At 53.7% G+C, this 19,109-nt stretch overlaps 1 protein-coding gene across 1 annotated transcript in view; it reads right to left on the bottom strand.

Moving 5' to 3' along the window:
* The window catches only part of LOC140396069 (syntaxin-4-like), a 148,564-nt gene that overhangs the window by 121,492 nt on the left and 7,963 nt on the right, over positions 1-19,109 (bottom strand). Inside the window, exons 2-3 of the mRNA XM_072484167.1 lie at positions 17,540-17,639; positions 1,822-1,896 (exon numbers count right to left, since the gene is read on the bottom strand). Of these exons, the coding sequence (XP_072340268.1) occupies positions 1,822-1,896; positions 17,540-17,639 (175 nt within the window). The remainder of the gene's footprint in view (positions 1-1,821; positions 1,897-17,539; positions 17,640-19,109) is intronic.

Genomic DNA, 19,109 nt, shown 5'->3' with positions numbered 1-19,109 from the left:
CCCAGTCTCCCAGCACGCACCATGCCAACACCCAGTGTCCACCAGGCCAACACCCAGTGCCCCAGCATGCACCATGCCAACACCCAGTGTCCTAGCATGCACCAGGCCAACACCCAGTGCCCCAGCATGGACCAGGCCAACACCCAGTCTCCCAGCATGCACCAGGCCAACACCCAGTGTCCACCAGGCCAACACCAGTGTCCCAGCATGGACCAGGCCAACACCCAGTCTCCCAGCATGCACCAGGCCAACACCAGTGTCCCAGCATGGACCAGGCCAACACCCAGTCTCCCAGCATGCACCATGCCAACACCCAGTGTCCACCAGGCCAACACCGTGTCCTAGCATGCACCAGGCCAACACCCAGTGCCCCAGCATGGACCAGGCCAACACCCAGTCTCCCAGCATGCACCAGGCCAACACAAGTGTCCCAGCATGCACCAGGCCAACACCCAGTGTCCACCAGGCCAACACCCAGTGCCCCAGCGTGCACCAGGCCAACACCAGTGCCCCAGCATGGACCAGGCCAACACCCAGTCTCCCAGCATGCACCAGGCCAACACAAGTGTCCCAGCATGCACCAGGCCAACACCCAGTGTCCACCAGGCCAACACCCAGTGCCCCAGCGTGCACCAGGCCAACACCAGTGTCCCAGCATGCACCAGGCCAACACCCAGTCTCCCAGCATGCACCAGGCCAACACCAGTGTCCCAGCATGGACCAGGCCAACACCCAGTCTCCCAGCATGCACCAGGCCAACACAAGTGTCCCAGCATGCACCAGGCCAACACCCAGTCTCCCAGCATGCACCAGGCCAACACCAGTGTCCCAGCATGCACCATGCCAACACCCAGTGTCCACCAGGCCAACACCAGTGTCCCAGCATGGACCAGGCCAACACCCAGTCTCCTAGCATGCACCAGGCCAACATCAGTGTCCCAGCATGGACCAGGCCAACACCCAGTGTCCACCAGGCCAACACCAGTGTCCCAGTATGCACCATGTCAACACCCAGTGTCCCAGCATGCACCATGCCAACATCCAGTGTCCCAGCATGCACCAGGCTAACACCCAGTGCCCTGCCGCGCACCATGGCAACATCCAGTGTCCCAGCATGCACCAGGCCAACACCAAGTCTCCTAGCATGCACCAGGCCAACACCAGTGTCCCAGCATGCACCATGCCAACACCCAGTGTCCCAGCATGGACCATGCCAACACCCAGTGTCCCAGCATGGACCAGGCCAACACCAAGTCTCCTAGCATGCACCAGGCCAACACCAGTGTCCCAGCATGGACCAGGCCAACACCCAGTGTCCACCAGGCCAACACCAGTGTCCCAGTATGCACCATGGCAACATCCAGTGTCCCAGCATGCACCAGGCCAACACCGTGTTCCAGAGTGCTCCAGGCCAACACCCAGTGCCCTGCCATGCGCCATGCCAACATCCAGTGTCCCAGTGCACATCACACCAACACCCAGTGTACCAGCATGCACCGCACCAATACGCAGTGTCCCAGCATGCATCACACGATGCATTGGCCAAACACCAATGTCCTAAATGCAGCACGAGGGCCGCAAATGCCATGCCCTGACTGCCACCCATTTCCAGGTGTAGAGGTCGCCCGGCAAGGGAGGGGCTTAGCGCGGTCGGACAAAGATGCCAATCTCCCTCCTCCGCAGACAAGCTCAATCTACAAAAATGACAAATCTCCAGACGGCTCACACGCCGAACTGCCTCATTGACACAAGTCCTCGCCCAACAGCTCTCCACCCCAGTCGGCCTCACAACTCCCGCAATACAAAGGAGCATCTAGTTACCTTTCAGTAGGTTTCGGACTCGCGAGGCAGCCGTCTTGATCTGATCCCGGACAGACTGCAGTCTGTTCCTGTCCTCTACGGAGTCGGGAACGATGGCAGGAGGGGTAAGGGGCAGGGAGAGAGATAGTGTCAAAGGTCAATTAGTCTCAGATGGAAACATCCCTCCCACCACCATCGAAGGCTAAGATTACATAAAGGAACCAATATGACTGCCGAGGTGGACAATGTTGGACAAATGCGCACAATTTAACTGGAAAATATAAAGACCATAGCAGCCTGGGATAGAGACCTCAAACACGACTTCAAAAGATGAATTGGCAGATTCGGTAGGACCCTGTGAGAGAGCGAGGAGTGACAGACACCAATCAGTATACAGATATCTCCCTGAGAGAGAGAGGGGACTGAGAGACACCAGTCAGTGTACAGATATCTCCCTGAGATAGAGAGGGGACTGAGAGACACCAGTCAGTGTACAGATATCTCCCTGAGAGAGAGAGGGGACTGAGAGACACCAGTCAGTGTACAGATATCTCCCTGAGAGAGAGAGGGGACTGAGAGACACCAGTCAGTGTACAGATATCTCCCTGAGAGAGAGAGGATTGAGAGACACCAATCAGTATACAGATATCTCCCTGAGAGACAGAGGGGACTGAGAGACACCAGTCAGTGTACAGATACCTCCCTGAGAGAGAGGGTACTGAGAGACACCAGTCAGTGTACAGATATCTCCCTGAGAGAGAGAGGGGACTGAGAGACACCAGTCAGTGTACAGATATCTCCCTGAGAGAGAGAGGATTGAGAGACACCAGTCAGTGTACAGATATCTCCCTGAGAGAGAGAGGGGACTGAGAGACACCAGTCAGTGTACAGATATCTCCCTGAGAGAGAGAGGATTGAGAGACACCAGTCAGTGTACAGATATCTCCCTGAGAGAGAGAGGGGACTGAGAGACACCAGTCAGTGTACAGATATCTCCCTGAGAGAGAGAGGGGACTGAGAGACACCAGTCAGTGTACAGATATCTCCCTGAGAGAGATAGGGGGGACTGAGAGACACCAGTCAGTGTACAGATATCTCCCTGAGAGAGAGGGGACTGAGAGACGCCAGTCAGTGTACAGATATCTCCCTGCGAGAGATAGGGGGGACTGAGAGACACCAGTCAGTGTACAGATAATCTCCCTGAGAGAGAGAGGGGACTGAGAGACACCAGTAGTGTACAGATATCTCCCTGAGTGAGAGGGGACTGAGAGACACCAGTCAGTGTACAGATATCTCCCTGAGAGAGAGAGGGGGCTGAGAGACACCAGTCAGTGTACAGATATCTCCCTGAGAGAGAGAGGGGGCTGAGAGACACCAGTCAGTGTACAGATATCTCCCTGAGAGAGAGAGGGGACTGAGAGACACCAGTCAGTGTACAGATATCTCCCTGAGAGAGAGAGAGGGGACTGAGAGACACCAGTCAGTGTACAGATATCTCCCTGAGAGAGAGAGGGGACTGAGAGACACCAGTCAGTGTACAGATATCTCCCTGAGAGAGGGAGGGGACTGAGAGACACCAGTCAGTGTACAGATATCTCCCTGAGAGATACCTGAGAGACACCAGTCAGTGTAGAGATATCTCCCTGAGAGAGCGAGGGGACTGAGAGACACCAGTCAGTGTACAGATATCTCCCTGAGAGATACCGGAGAGACACCAGTCAGTGTACAGATATCTCCCTGAGAGAGAGAGGGGACTGAGAGACACCAGTCAGTGTACAGATATCTCCCTGAGAGAGAGAGAGGGGACTGAGAGACACCAGTCAGTGTACAGATATCTCCCTGAGAGAGAGGGGACTGAGAGACACCAGTCAGTGTACAGATATCTCCCTGAGAGAGGGAGGGGACTGAGAGACACCAGTCAGTGTACAGATATCTCCCTGAGAGATACCTGAGAGACACCAGTCAGTGTACAGATATCTCCCTGAGAGAGAGGGGGGACTGAGAGACACCAGTCAGTGTACAGATATCTCCCTGAGAGAGAGGGGACTGAGAGACACCAGTCAGTGTACAGATATCTTCCTGAGAGAGAGATGGGACTGAGAGACACCAGTCAGTGTACAGATATCTCCCTGAGAGAGAGGGGACTGAGAGACACGAGTGAGTGTACAGATATCTCCCTGAGAGAGAGAGGGGACTGAGAGACACCAGTCAGTGTACAGATATCTCCCTGACAGAGAGGGGACTGAGAGACACGAGTGAGTGTACAGATATCTGCCTGAGAGAGAGAGGGGACTGAGAGACACCAGTCAGTGTACAGATATCTCCCTGACAGAGAGGGGACTGAGAGACACGAGTGAGTGTACAGATATCTCCCTGAGAGAGAGAGGGGAGTGAGAGACACCAGTCAGTGTACAGATATCTCCCTGAGAGAGAGGGGACTGAGAGACACGAGTCAGTGCACAGATATCTCCCAGAGAGAGAGAGGGGACTGAGAGACAGCAGTCAGTGTACAGATATCTCCCTGAGAGAGAGTGGACTGAGAGACACCAGTCAGTGTACAGATATCTCCCTGAGAGAGAGAGGGGAGTGAGAGACACCAGTCAGTGTACAGATATCTCCCTGAGAGAGAGAGGACTGAGAGGCACCAGTCAGTGTACAGATATCTCCATGAGAGAGAGAGAGAGGACTGAGAGACACCAGTCAGTGTACAGATATCTCCCTGAGAGAGCGAGAGGACTGAGAGACACCAGTCAGTGTACAGATATCTCGCTGAGAGAGAGGGGACTGAGAGACACCAGTCAGTGGACAGATATCTCGCTGAGAGAGAGGGGACTGAGAGACACCAGTCAGTGGACAGATATCTCCCTGAGAGAGAGAGGGGACTGAGAGACACCAGTCAGTGGACAGATATCTCCCTGAGAGAGAGAGGGCACTGAGAGACACCAGTCAGTGTACAGATATCTCCCCGAGAGAGAGAGTGGACTGAGAGACACCAGTCAGTGTACAGATATCTCCCGGATAGAGAGTGGACTGAGAGACACCAGTCAGTGTACAGATATCTCCCTGAGAAAGAGGGGACTGAGAGACAGCAGTCAGTGTACAGATATCTCCCTGAGAGAGAGGGGACTGAGAGACAGCAGTCAGTGTACAGATATCTCCCTGGGTGAGAGGGGACTGAGAGACACCAGTCAGTGTACAGATATCTCCCTGAGAGAGAGAGGGGACTGAGAGACACCAGTCAGTGTACAGATATCTCCGTGAGAGAGAGGGGACTGAGAGACACCAGTCAGTGTACAGATATCTCCCTGAGAAAGAGAGAGAGGATTGAGAGATACCAGTCAGTGTACAGATATCTCCCTGAGAGAGAGGGGGGAGTGACAGACCAGTCTGTGTATAGATATCTGCCCGAGAGAGATAGTGGACTGAGAAACACCAGTCAGTGTACAGATATCCCCCTGAGAGAGAGGGGACCGAGAGACACCAGTCAGTGTATAGATATCTCCCTGAAGGAGGGGGACTGAGAGACATCAGTCAGTGTACAGATATCTCCCTGAGAGAGAGGGGACTGAGAGACACCAGTCAGTGTACAGATATCTCCCTGAGAGAGAGGGGACTGAGAGACACCAGTCAACGTACAGATATCTCCCTGAGAGAGAGAGAGAGAGGGGACTGAGAGACACCAGTCAGTGTACAGATATCTCCCTGAGAGAGAGGGGACAGAGAGACACCTGTCAGTGTACAGATATCTCCCGGAGAGAGAGGGGACTGAGAGACACCAGTCAGTGTACAGATATCTCCCTGAGAGAGAGAGGGGACTGAGTCACATCAGTCAGTGTACCGATATCTCTCTGAGAGAGAGAGGACTGAGAGACACCAGTAAGAGTACAGATATCTCCCTGAGAGAGAGAGAGAGAGAGGGGACTGAGAGACACCAGTCAGTGTACAGATATCTCCCTGAGAGAGAGAGGGGACTGAGAGACACCAGTCAGTGTACAGATATCTCGCTGAGAGAGAGGGGACTGAGAGACACCAGTCAGTGGACAGATATCTCCCTGAGAGAGAGAGGGGACTGAGAGACACCAGTCAATGTACAGATATCTCCCTGAGAGAGAGAGGACTGAGAGACGCCAGTCAGTGTACAGATATCTCCCTGAGAGAGAGAGGGGACTGAGAGACACCAGTCAGTGTACAGATATCTCCCTGAGAGAGAGGGGACTGAGAGACAGCAGTCAGTGTACAGGTATCTCCCTGAGAGAGAGGGGACTGAGAGACAGCAGTCAGTGTACAGATATCTCCCTGGGTGAGAGGGGACTGAGAGACACCAGTCAGTGTACAGATATCTCCCTGAGAGAGAGAGGGGACTGAGAGACACCAGTCAGTGTACAGATATCTCCCTGAGAGAGAGGGGACTGAGAGACACCAGTCAGTGTACAGATATCTCCCTGAGAAAGAGAGAGAGGATTGAGAGATACCAGTCAGTGTACAGATATCTCCCTGAGAGAGAGGGGGGAGTGACAGACACCAGTCAGTGTACAGATATCTGCCCGAGAGAGATAGGGGACTGAGAAACACCAGTCAGTGTACAGATATCCCCCTGAGAGAGAGGGGACCGAGAGACACCAGTCAGTGTACAGATATCTCCCTGAAGGAGGGGGACTGAGAGACATCAGTCAGTGTACAGATATCTCCCTGAGAGAGAGAGGACTGAGAGACACCAGTCAGTGTACAGATATCTCCCTGAGAGAGAGGGGACTGAGAGACACCAGTCAACGTACAGATATCTCCCTGAGAGAGAGAGAGAGGGGACTGAGAGACACCAGTCAGTGTACAGATATCTCCCTGAGAGAGAGGGGACAGAGAGACACCTGTCAGTGTACAGATATCTCCCTGAGAGAGAGGGGGGGCTGAGAGACACCAGTCAGTGTACAGATATCTCCCTGAGAGAGAGGGGACAGAGAGACACCTGTCAGTGTACAGATATCTCCCTGAGAGAGAGAGGACTGAGAGGCACCAGTCAGTGTACAGATATCTCCATGAGAGAGAGAGAGAGGACTGAGAGACACCAGTCAGTGTACAGATATCTCCCGGATAGAGAGTGGACTGAGAGACACCAGTCAGTGTACAGATATCTCCCTGAGAAAGAGGGGACTGAGAGACAGCAGTGTACAGATATCTCCCTGAGAGAGAGGGGACTGAGAGACAGCAGTCAGTGTACAGATATCTCCCTGGGTGAGAGGGGACTGAGAGACACCAGTCAGTGTACAGATATCTCCCTGAGAGAGATAGTGGGGACTGTGAGACACCAGTCAGTGTACAGATATCTCCCTGAGAGAGAGAGGGGACTGAGTCACATCAGTCAGTGTACCGATATCTCTCTGAGAGAGAGAGGACTGAGAGACACCAGTCAGTGTACAGATATCTCCCTGAGAGGAGACTGAGAGACACCAGTCAGTGTACAGATATCTCCCTGAGAGAGAGAGAGAGAGAGGGGACTGAGAGACACCAGTCAGTGTACAGATATCTCCCTGAGAGAGAGAGAGAGGGGACTGAGAGACACCAGTCAGTGTACAGATATCTCCCTGAGAGAGAGAGGGGACTGAGAGACACCAGCCAGTGTACAGATATCTCCCCGAGAGAGGGGATTGAGAGACACCAGTCAGTGTACAGATATGTCGCTGAGAGAGAGGGGACTGAGAGACACCAGTCAGTGGACAGATATCTCCCTGAGAGAGAGAGGGGACTGAGAGACACCAGTCAATGTACAGATATCTCGCTGAGAGAGTGGGGCACTGAGAGACACCAGTCAGTGTACAGATATCTCCCCAAGAGAGAGAGTGGACTGAGAGACACCAGTCAGTGTACAGATATCTCCCTGAGAGAGAGGGGACTGAGAGACAGCAGTCAGTGTACAGATATCTCCCTGAGAGAGAGGGGACTGAGAGACACCAGTCAGTGTACAGATATCTCCCCAAGAGAGAGAGTGGACTGAGAGACACCAGTCAGTGTACAGATATCTCCCTGAGAGAGAGGGGACTGAGAGACAGCAGTCAGTGTACAGATATCTCCCGGATAGAGAGGGGACTGAGAGACACCAGTCAGTGTACAGATATCTCCCTGAGAGAGAGGGGACTGAGAGACAGCAGTCAGTGTACAGATATCTCCCTGAGAGAGAGGGGACTGAGAGACAGCAGTCAGTGTACAGATATCTCCCTGGGTGAGAGGGGACTGAGAGACACCAGTCAGTGTACAGATATCTCCCTGAGAGAGAGAGGGGACTGAGAGACACCAGTCAGTGTACAGATATCTCCCTGAGAGAGAGGGGACTGAGAGACACCAGTCAGTGTACAGATATCTCCCTGAGAAAGAGAGAGAGGATTGAGAGATACCAGTCAGTGTACAGATATCTCCCTGAGAGAGAGGGGGGAGTGACAGACACCAGTCAGTGTACAGATATCTGCCCGAGAGAGATAGGGGACTGAGAAACACCAGTCAGTGTACAGATATCCCCCTGAGAGAGAGGGGACCGAGAGACAACAGTCAGTGTACAGATATCTCCCTGAAGGAGGGGGACTGAGAGACATCAGTCAGTGTACAGATATCTCCCTGAGAGAGAGAGGACTGAGAGACACCAGTCAGTGTACAGATATCTCCCTGAGAGAGAGGGGACTGAGAGACACCAGTCAGTGTACAGATATCTCCCTGAGAGAGAGGGGACTGAGAGACAGCAGTCAGTGTACAGATATCTCCCTGAGAGAGAGGGGACAGAGAGACACCTGTCAGTGTACAGATATCTCCCTGAGAGAGAGGGGACTGAGAGACACCAGTCAGTGTACAGATATCTCCCTGAGAGAGAGGGGACTGAGAGACAGCAGTCAGTGTACAGATATCTCCCTGAGAGAGAGGGAGGACTGAGAGACACCAGTCAACGTACAGATATCTCCCTGAGAGAGAGAGAGAGGGGACTGAGAGACACCAGTCAGTGTACAGATATCTCCCTGAGAGAGAGGGGACAGAGAGACACCTGTCAGTGTACAGATATCTCCCTGAGAGAGAGGGGGGGCTGAGAGACACCAGTCAGTGTACAGATATCTCCCTGAGAGGGGACAGAGAGACACCTGTCAGTGTACAGATATCTCCCTGAGAGAGAGAGGACTGAGAGGCACCAGTCAGTGTACAGATATCTCCATGAGAGAGAGAGAGAGGACTGAGAGACACCAGTCAGTGTACAGATATCTCCCTGAGAGAGCGAGAGGACTGAGAGACACCAGTCAGTGTACAGATATCTCCCCGAGAGAGAGGGGACTGAGAGACACCAGTCAGTGTACAGATATCTCGCTGAGAGAGAGAGAGAGGACTGAGAGACACCAGTCAGTGTACAGATATCTCCCCGAGAGAGGGGATTGAGAGACACCAGTCAGTGTACAGATATCTCGCTGAGAGAGAGGGGACTGAGAGACACCAGTCAGTGGACAGATATCTCCCTGAGAGAGAGAGGGGACTGAGACACACCAGTCAGTGTACAGATATCTCCCTGAGAGAGAGGGGACTGAGAGACACCAGTCAGTGTACAGATATCTCCCGGATAGAGAGTGGACTGAGAGACACCAGTCAGTGTACAGATATCTCCCTGAGAGAGAGGGGACTGAGAGACAGCAGTCAGTGTACAGGTATCTCCCTGAGAGAGAGGGGACTGAGAGACAGCAGTCAGTGTACAGATATCTCCCTGGGTGAGAGGGGACTGAGAGACACCAGTCAGTGTACAGATATCTCCCTGAGAGAGAGAGGGGACTGAGAGACACCAGTCAGTGTACAGATATCTCCGTGAGAGAGAGGGGACTGAGAGACACCAGTCAGTGTACAGATATCTCCCTGAGAAAGAGAGAGAGGATTGAGAGATACCAGTCAGTGTACAGATATCTCCCTGAGAGAGAGGGGGGAGTGACAGACACCAGTCAGTGTACAGATATCTGCCCGAGAGAGATAGGGGACTGAGAAACACCAGTCAGTGTACAGATATCCCCCTGAGAGAGAGGGGACCGAGAGACACCAGTCAGTGTACAGATATCTCCCTGAAGGAGGGGGACTGAGAGACATCAGTCAGTGTACAGATATCTCCCTGAGAGAGAGGGGACTGAGAGACACCAGTCAGTGTACAGATATCTCCCTGAGAGAGAGGGGACTGAGAGACACCAGTCAACGTACAGATATCTCCCTGAGAGAGAGAGAGAGAGGGGACTGAGAGACACCAGTCAGTGTACAGATATCTCCCTGAGAGAGAGGGGACAGAGAGACACCAGTCAGTGTACAGATATCTCCCTGAGAGAGAGGGGGGGCTGAGAGACACCAGTCAGTGTACAGATATCTCCCTGAGAGAGAGGGGACTGGGAGACACCAGTCAGTGTACAGATATCTCCCTGAGAGAGATAGTGGGGACTGAGAGACACCAGTCAGTGTACAGATATCTCCCTGAGAGAGAGAGGGGACTGAGTCACATCAGTCAGTGTACCGATATCTCTCTGAGAGAGAGAGGACTGAGAGACACCAGTAAGAGTACAGATATCTCCCTGAGAGAGAGAGAGAGAGAGAGGGGACTGAGAGACACCAGTCAGTGTACAGATATCTCCCTGAGAGAGAGAGAGGGGACTGAGAGACACCAGTCAGTGTACAGATATCTCCCTGAGAGAGAGAGGGGACTGAGAGACACCAGCCAGTGTACAGATATCTCCCTGAGAGAGAGAGAGAGGACTGAGAGACACCAGTCAGTGTACAGATATCTCCCCGAGAGAGGGGATTGAGAGACACCAGTCAGTGTACAGATATCTCGCTGAGAGAGAGGGGACTGAGAGACACCAGTCAGTGGACAGATATCTCCCTGAGAGAGAGAGGGGACTGAGAGACACCAGTCAATGTACAGATATCTCGCTGAGAGAGAGGGGGCACTGAGAGACACCAGTCAGTGTACAGATATCTCCCCGAGAGAGAGAGTGGACTGAGAGACACCAGTCAGTGTACAGATATCTCCCGGATAGAGAGGGGACTGAGAGACACCAGTCAGTGTACAGATATCTCCCTGAGAGAGAGGGGACTGAGAGACAGCAGTCAGTGTACAGATATCTCCCTGAGAGAGAGGGGACTGAGAGATAGCAGTCAGTGTACAGATATCTCCCTGGGTGAGAGGGGACTGAGAGACACCAGTCAGTGTACAGATATCTCCCTGAGAGAGAGAGGGGACTGAGAGACACCAGTCAGTGTACAGATATCTCCCTGAGAGAGAGGGGACTGAGAGACACCAGTCAGTGTACAGATATCTCCGAGAGAGAGAGGCCTGAGTCAGTGATCTCAGTTTCAAAGAGGTATCGACAGCTGAGGGGAGGCAGAGGGAGGTGGTTAAGAAAGGGCCTGTGCTGAATACAGAGCAGTGTGATAATGGGATGAGTTTATTGGGCAATAAGCCGTCTCTTTACAGAAATGCTCTGCGAGGGAGTGAGAGGGTGTCTCTGGGGATGTGTGGGCAGGGCAGAAAGCAAATCAAATCTCATTCGCAGAGATTGACGAGAAAGGGAATGGACCGGGGGAAGACACAGCGACAGGGATGTAATTAATCGCCCACTCACAACTTGCAATCTTCGTGCCGAATATCACACTCAATCTGAATACACACTGGTACCGATAAGTACCCTCTCTCTCTCAGGGAGATATCTGTACACTGACTGGTGTCTCTCAGTCCCCTCTCTCTCAGTGAGATATCTGTACACTGACTGGTGTCTCTCAGTCCCCTCTCTCTCAGGGAGATATCTGTACACTGACTGGTGTCTCTCAGTCCCCTCTCTCTCAGGGAGATATCTGTACACTGACTGGTGTCTCTCAGTCCCCTCTCTCTCAGGGAGATATCTGTACACTGACTGGTGTCTCTCAGTCCCCTCTCTCTCAGGGAGATATCTGTACACTGACTGGTGTCTCTCAGTCCCCTCTCTCTCTCAGGGAGGTATCTATACACTGACTGGTGTCTCTCAGTCCCCTCTCTCTCTCAGGGAGATATCTGTACACTGGCTGGTGTCTCTCAGTCCCCTCTCTCTCTCTCAGGGAGATATCTGTACACTGATTGGTGTCTCTCAGTCCCCTCTCAGGGAGATATCTGTACACTGGCTGGTGTCTCTCAGTCCCCTCTCTCTCAGGGAGATATCTATACACTGACTGGTGTCTCTCAGTCCCCTCTCTCTCTCTGGGAGGTATCTGTACACTGACTGGTGTCTCTCAGTCCCCTCTCTCTCAGGGGAATATCTGTACACTGACTGGTGACTCTCAGTCCCCTCTCTCTCAGGGAGATATCTGTACACTGACTGGTGTCTCTCAGTCCCCTCTCTCTCTTAGGGAGATACCTGTACACTGACTGGTGTCTCTCAGTCCCCCCTCTCTCTCAGGGAGGTATCTGTACATTGACTGGTGTCTCTCAGTCCCCCCTCTCTCTCAGGGAGGTATCTGTACACTGACTGGTGTCTCTCAGTCCCCCACCTCTCTCTCAGGGAGATATCTGCACACTGACAGGTGTTTCCCAGTCCTCTCTCTCTCTCTCTCAGGGAGGTATCTGTACACTGACTGGTGTCTCTCAGTCCCCTCTCTCTCAGGGAGATATCTGTACACTGACTGGTGTCTCTCAGTCCCCTCTCTCTCAGGGAGATATCTGTTCACTGACTGGCGTCTCTCAGTCCCCTCTCTCTCTCAGGGAGATATCTGTACACTGACTGGTGTCGCTCAGTACCCCCTCTCTCTTAGGGAGATATCTGTACACTGACTGGTGTCTCTCAGTCCCCTCTCTCTCAGGGAGATATCTGTACACTGACTGGTGTCTCTCAGTACCCCCTCTCTCTCAGGGAGATATCTGTACACTGACTGGTGTCTCTCAGTACCCCCTCTCTCTCTGGGAGATATCTGTACACTGACTGGTGTCTCTCAGTCGCCTCTCTCTCTCAGGGAGATATCTGTACACTGACTCGTGTCTCTCAGTCCCCTCTCTCTCAGGGAGATATCTGTACACTGACTGGTGTGTCTCAGTCCCCTCTCTCTCTCAGGAAGATATTTGTCAACTGGCTGGTGTCTCTCAGTCCCCGCTCTCTCTCAGGGAGATATTTGTACACTGACTGGTGTCTCTCAGTCCCCTCTCTCTCTCTCGGAGATATCTGTACACTAACTCGTGTCTCTCAGTCCCCTCTCTCTCAGGAAGATATTTGTCAACTGGCTGGTGTCTGTCAGATGTAATGCAGCACTCCCTCAGTACTGACCCTCTGACAGTGCAGCGCTCCCTCAGTACTGACCCTCTGACAGTGCGGCGCTCCCTCAGTACTGACCCTCCGACAATGCAGCGCTCCCTCAGTACTGACCCTCCGACAATGCAGCGCTCCCTCAGTACTGACCCTCCGACAATGCAGCGCTCCCTCAGTACTGACCCTCCGACAATGCAGCGCTCCCTCAGTACTGACCCTCCGACAATGCAGCGCTCCCTCAGTACTGACCCTCCGACAATGCAGCGCTCCCTCAGTACTGACCCTCTGACAGTGCGCCGTTCCCTCAGCACTGACCCTCCGACAGTGCGGTGGTTCTCAGCACTGAACAGCAGACAGTGCGGCACTCCCGCAGTACTGACCCTCCGACAATGCAGGGCTCCCTCAGTACTGACCCTCCGACAGTGCGGCACTCCTGCAGTACTGACCCTCCGACAGTGCGGCACTCCCTCAGCACTGACCCTCTGACTGTGCTACGCTCCCTCAGCACTGACCCTCCGACAGTGCAGTGCTCCCTCAGTACTGACCCTCTGACAGTGCAGCGCTCCCTCAGCACTGACCCTCGGACAGTGCACCGCTCCCTCAGCACTGACCCTCTGACAGTGCGGCGCTCCCTCAGCACTGACCCTCCGACAGTGCGGCACTCCCTCAGTATTGACCCACCCACAATGCGGCGCTCCCTCAGCACTGACCCACCCACAGTGCCGCGCTCCCTCAGCACTGACTCTCCAACAGTGCGGTGGTCCCTCACCTCTGAACCTCGGACAGTGCAACACTCCCTCAGTGCTGACCCTGGGACAGTGCGGCGCTCCCTCAGCGCTGACCCACCCACAGTGCAGCGCTCCCTCAGCACTGACCCACCCACAGTGCGGCACTCCCTCAGCGCTGACCCACCCACAGTGCGGAGCTCCCACAGCACTGACCCACCCACAGTGCGGCGCTCCCTCAGTACTGACCCTCCGACAGTGCGGCGCTCCCTCAGGACTGACCCTCCGACAGTGCGGCGCTCCCTCAGCGCTGACCCACCCACAGTGCGGCTCTCCCTCAGTACTGACCCTCCGACAGTGCGGCGCTCCCTCAGTACTGACCCTCCGACAGTGCGGCGCTCCCTCAGCGCTGACCCACCCACAGTGCGGCTCTCCCTCAGCACTGACCCTCCGACAGTGCGGCACTCCCTCAGCGCTGACCCTCCGACAGTGCGGCGCTCCATCAGCGCTGACCCTCCGACAGTGCGGAGCTCCCTCAGCGCTGACCCACCCACAGTGTGGCGCTCCCTCAGCGCTGACCCTCCGACAGTGCGGCACTCCCTCAGCGCTGACCCTCCGACAGTGCGTCGCTCCATCAGCGCTGACCCACCCTCAGTGCGGCACTCCCTCAGCGCTGACCCTCCGACAGTGCGGCGCTCCCTCAGCACTGACCCTCCGACAGTGCGGCTCTCCCTCTGTACTGACCCACCCACAGTGCGGCTCTCCCTCAGTACAGGGTGATGGGAATTAAAAGCAGGGGGACAAGTGTTCGTGGGAACATTTGGGCAGCTGCAGCAGTTAATCAGCACATGGGGAACGGGTCATTGTGGTGAAGGTGTTGGAAACAGAAACGAATGACAAACAACAAAGAAAATTACAGCACAGGAACAGGCTTTTCGGCCCTCCCAGCCTGCGCCAATCCAGATCCTTTATCTAAACCTGTCGTCTATTTTCCAAGGATCTGCTTCCCTCTTCCATGCACATCTCCAAAGTTAATTACTATTTGGGAAAGATGAGTTGATCATTCGGTGGTAACGCAAGTTCTATTTTAAGTATTTTTATTCCAAATTTTCAACTTTTTACAACAGAATAAACAAATCCCACCTTTGTGGAACCCATCACTCGCAGTCCCCCTACTCCAGGGCGAAGAACTCCAGTATTTCTCCCCGCCACGCCGAAACCCAGGGTGGAGAGGCTGACCTGCATTCCAATAAGACCCACCTTCTAGAAATCGGTGAGGTGATTTGTCACCACACCCGCCCGTCCCCACCAAAATGGTCTCTCGGGGACCAGGCTCTACATCCTCATGGAGAACTCCCGAAATGGTGTTAAAATCCGCCCTCCAAAATCTTTCCCGCTTCGGGCAGGCCCAAACAAAACGTATGAACGTGATTCGCAGAACCCCTGCCACATCGCTCGCGAACAACTGGCCCATCCTCGGCTTTGTTAAGTACACCATCTGCACCTGTATCAGCCCCAGCCACGCATAGAGGTTGCGGCCTTCACCCTCTGCAGCACCTCACACCACAATCTCTCCTCCAGCTCCGCCCCCAGCTTTTCCTCCCACTTAGCCTTAACCCCCTCCATGGGCATCTTATCGCTCTTCAAAAATCTTCCCAGAAATCACTCCCCTCTCCACCCTCCGCCCCCCCTTCCTCACCCACTGCCCCCCACCCCCCTCCTCCCCCTCTGACAGCACCCCCTCCATCAACGAAGAGGCGCGAACGATCGGGAAGCTTGGGAAGACCAACGCTTCCCAAGTCCCGCACCTGTATGTACCGGAAACTCTTCGCCCCCCCCCCGTACCACGTACCAGCCCGAACTTCACACTCAACGTCCTCCCAGAAACAAATCCTTCATCTCCCTGATCCCCCGCTCCTCACCTCCCTGAAACCTCGCTTCCATCCTCCCGTCTCAAACCCGTGATTTCATAGATTATCATAGAATTTACAGTGCAGAAGGAGGCCATTCGGCCCATCGAGTCTGCACCGGCTCTTGGAAAGAGCACCCTACCCAAGGTCAACACCTCCAGCCTATCCCCATAACCCAGTAACCCCACCCAACACTAAGGGCAATATTTTGGACACTAAGGCCAATTTATCCTGGCCAGTCCACCTAACCTGCACATCTTTGGACTGTGGGAGGAAACCGGAGCACCCGGAGGAAACCCACGCAGACACGGGGAGGACGTGCAGACTCCGCACAGACAGTGACCCAAGCCGGAATCGAACCTGGGACCCTGGAGCTGTGAAGCAATTGCACTAACCACAATGCTACCGTGCTGCCCACGGTGATTTAGTGTGAACATAAATTTACAAAGTTATAGATCAGCATATCCCTCGGTTAGACCACACTGGGAGCACTGTGCACAGTTCTGGTCTCCATATCCCTCAGTTAGACTACACTGGGAGCACTGTGCACAGTTCTGGTCTCCATATCCCTCGGTTAGACCACACTGGGAGCACTGTGCACAGTTCTGGTCTCCATATCCCTCGGTTAGACCACACTGGGAGCACTGTGCACAGTTCTGGTCTCCATATCCCTCGGTTGGACCACACTGGGAGCACTGTGCACAGTTCTGGTCTCCATATCCCTCAGTTAGACCACACTGGGAGCACTGTGCACAGTTCTGGTCTCCATATCCCTCGGTTAGACCACACTGCGAGCACTGTGCACAGTTCTGGTCTCCATATCCCTCATTTAGACCACACTGGGAGCACTGTGCACAGTTCTGGTCTCCATATCCCTCGGTTAGACCACACTGGGAGCACTGTGCACAGTTCTGGTCTCCATAACCCTTCGGTTAGACGACACTGGGAGCACTGTGCACAGTTCTGGTCTCCATATCCCTCGGTTAGACCACACTGCGAGCACTGTGCACAGTTCTGGTCTCCATATCCCTCATTTAGACCACACTGGGAGCACTGTGCACAGTTCTGGTCTCCATATCCCTCGGTTAGACCACATTGGGAGCACTGTGCACAGTTCTGGTCTCCATATCCCTCGGTTAGATCACACTAGGAGCACTGGGCACAGTTCTGGTCTCCGTATCCCTCGGCTAGACCACACTGGGAGCACTGTGCACAATTCTGATCTCCATAACCCTTCGGTTAGACCACACTGGGAGCACTGTGCACAGTTCTGGTCTCCGTATCCCTCGGTTAGACCACACTGGGAGCACTGTGCACAATTCTGATCTCCATAACCCTTCGGTTAGACCACACTGGGAGCACTGTGCACAGTTCTGGTCTCCGTATCCGTCAGTTAGACCACACTGGGAGCACTGTGCACAGTTCTGATCTCCATAACCCTTCGGTTAGACCGCACTGGGAGCACTGTGCACAGTTCTGGTCTTCATATCCCTCAGTTAGACCACACTGGGAGCACTGTGCACAGTTCTGATCTCCATAACCCTTCGGTTAGACCTCACTGTTAGATCTGTGTATTAGGAAATATTTAGGAGGCAGAGACTTTTTTCTGCAGAATAGAGAAGACGGAGGCCGCGGCCTGTTCGAGATCTTTAAGATGGTGAAAGGTTGGATTTTTGGGGGGGCGGGGGGAAGAGAGAGACCAGAACTAGAGGGGAAACCATCAATATGCGGCAGTGACTAATAAACCACAATGGAGATATCGGGATAAACGTGACTGCCCAGAGAGTGGGGAGGGGGGGGTCAAGCTCCAGAATTCCTTCCTGGGTCATTCCCACTGACTTACCGTCCTTCGGAATCGGAGAGCTCAGTATCTGCAGCTGGACGGTCTCCATGTTTTTGACTAGGTCATTCAGTTCGTAGATTCCTTTGCGGAGATCTTTGACCTGGAAGAGGGAAGGGAAAGTAAAAAAAAAAAAACACGTGAGAGGCCGAGGAGGCGGGAGAGGGGAGGGGGCTGCACTGTGGGACTGGATTCCCTGCTGGCTGTAGCCCCGAGCCGAAGCGGTGGCCATTTTGAAACCCAGGTGCACTCTGGTTGAAATGGTGGCTCCAGACTCCTAGGTCTCACCCCCTGACTCAAATTATTCCCCCCATTCTTGTTCTCACATGTGCTCACGGTGAGGCCTAGTTCCCATTTATCGGGTTTAGTCTTTATTGATTTTGGTTTTGGACTTTAAACTAAAGAGTGGAATCAGTTGTATGGAAAATTACAAAATCCAAGTTAACGGAGAAGGTGGGGCTGCAGGTTAATGATGAGGACTTTCAACTAGTTAAAGGGGCCAAGGGCTCAGGAGAGGTTAGTCAAGTTTCCAGAACACATAACAGAGCAGAGAGTATCGGAGGTGGCAGGAATCTAACCTCAGGCAGAGCAGTTAAGGGGTAAACTATGAGAAGGGGGGCGGTCAATGCAGGACTGAGGGTGTTGTACCTAAATGCGCGCTGTATACAGAACAAGGTCAATGAGCTTGTTGTGCACATTAATCATAGATGGATGGTGTGCGACATCCAACCAGCAGGTGGCGGTGCAGACACCCCATGCGGTCGCTTGACCAAGGTCATGTGACCAGTAACTCCCATACAAGAGACGACCCATTCGGCCATCTTGAGAAGAAGATTGAGAAGGTAATAAGACGTAGATGTGAATGGTCGGTGCTAGGTCCAAGTTGCAGAGGAATAGTTAGCGGTCTCCATGATGAAGTGCTCTGTATCAGATTGCCATCTTACCACACAAGACTCGATAAAAGATTCTGGTTTGGACAAGTCAAAGTGTTTGGTGGATTCCTTCGTAAGGTATAAAGGACTAAAGGCGATAATCGGCAAGTTATACCTGTACTAGGATCGGGAGAGGAACCCGCTCTGGGCTCGGCAGATCAAAGCGAGCAGTTGGGAAGGACACCGAATACGGGTGTATCAGGACATTGGGGCAGATCTGGCAAAGCGCAGGGCCGAGTTTAACCAACCAAAATCGGCCCTGTCCAAGAGCAGTATAAAATTCGGGATGTTACTCCCAGCCAGGCCCTGTGCGATAATAAAGAACACTATTTCACCACCCCGGAAGAGGCAGACCAGTTTGGACAAGCAGAACGGCCGGGACAAAAGGCTGCGGTGAGGAAAACGCACGGCGAAGAAAAAATGCCTGGGCGCGGACAATTTTTGCGCGGGGTGGCACTGCCTCGCTTTGAGCAGGTGCACCAGCTCAGAAGGCAGAAGAGAACGAGGGTGGCAGAGCGCTGGACAGGGTGAGGAGGAGACAGAGAGAACAGCAAAGGAATGGATGGTGGTGCGACATCCAACCAGCAGGTGGCGGTGCACGAGGAGGGGGTGGGGGGGGGGCACCACACCAGAGGGGAAAG

This window comes from Scyliorhinus torazame, chromosome 19 (genome assembly GCF_047496885.1).
Source record: "Scyliorhinus torazame isolate Kashiwa2021f chromosome 19, sScyTor2.1, whole genome shotgun sequence".
Taxonomy (NCBI): Eukaryota; Metazoa; Chordata; class Chondrichthyes; order Carcharhiniformes; family Scyliorhinidae; genus Scyliorhinus; species Scyliorhinus torazame.
Note: the sequence above shows the minus strand (reverse complement) of the source record. Positions and strands in the feature narration are given on the sequence as shown.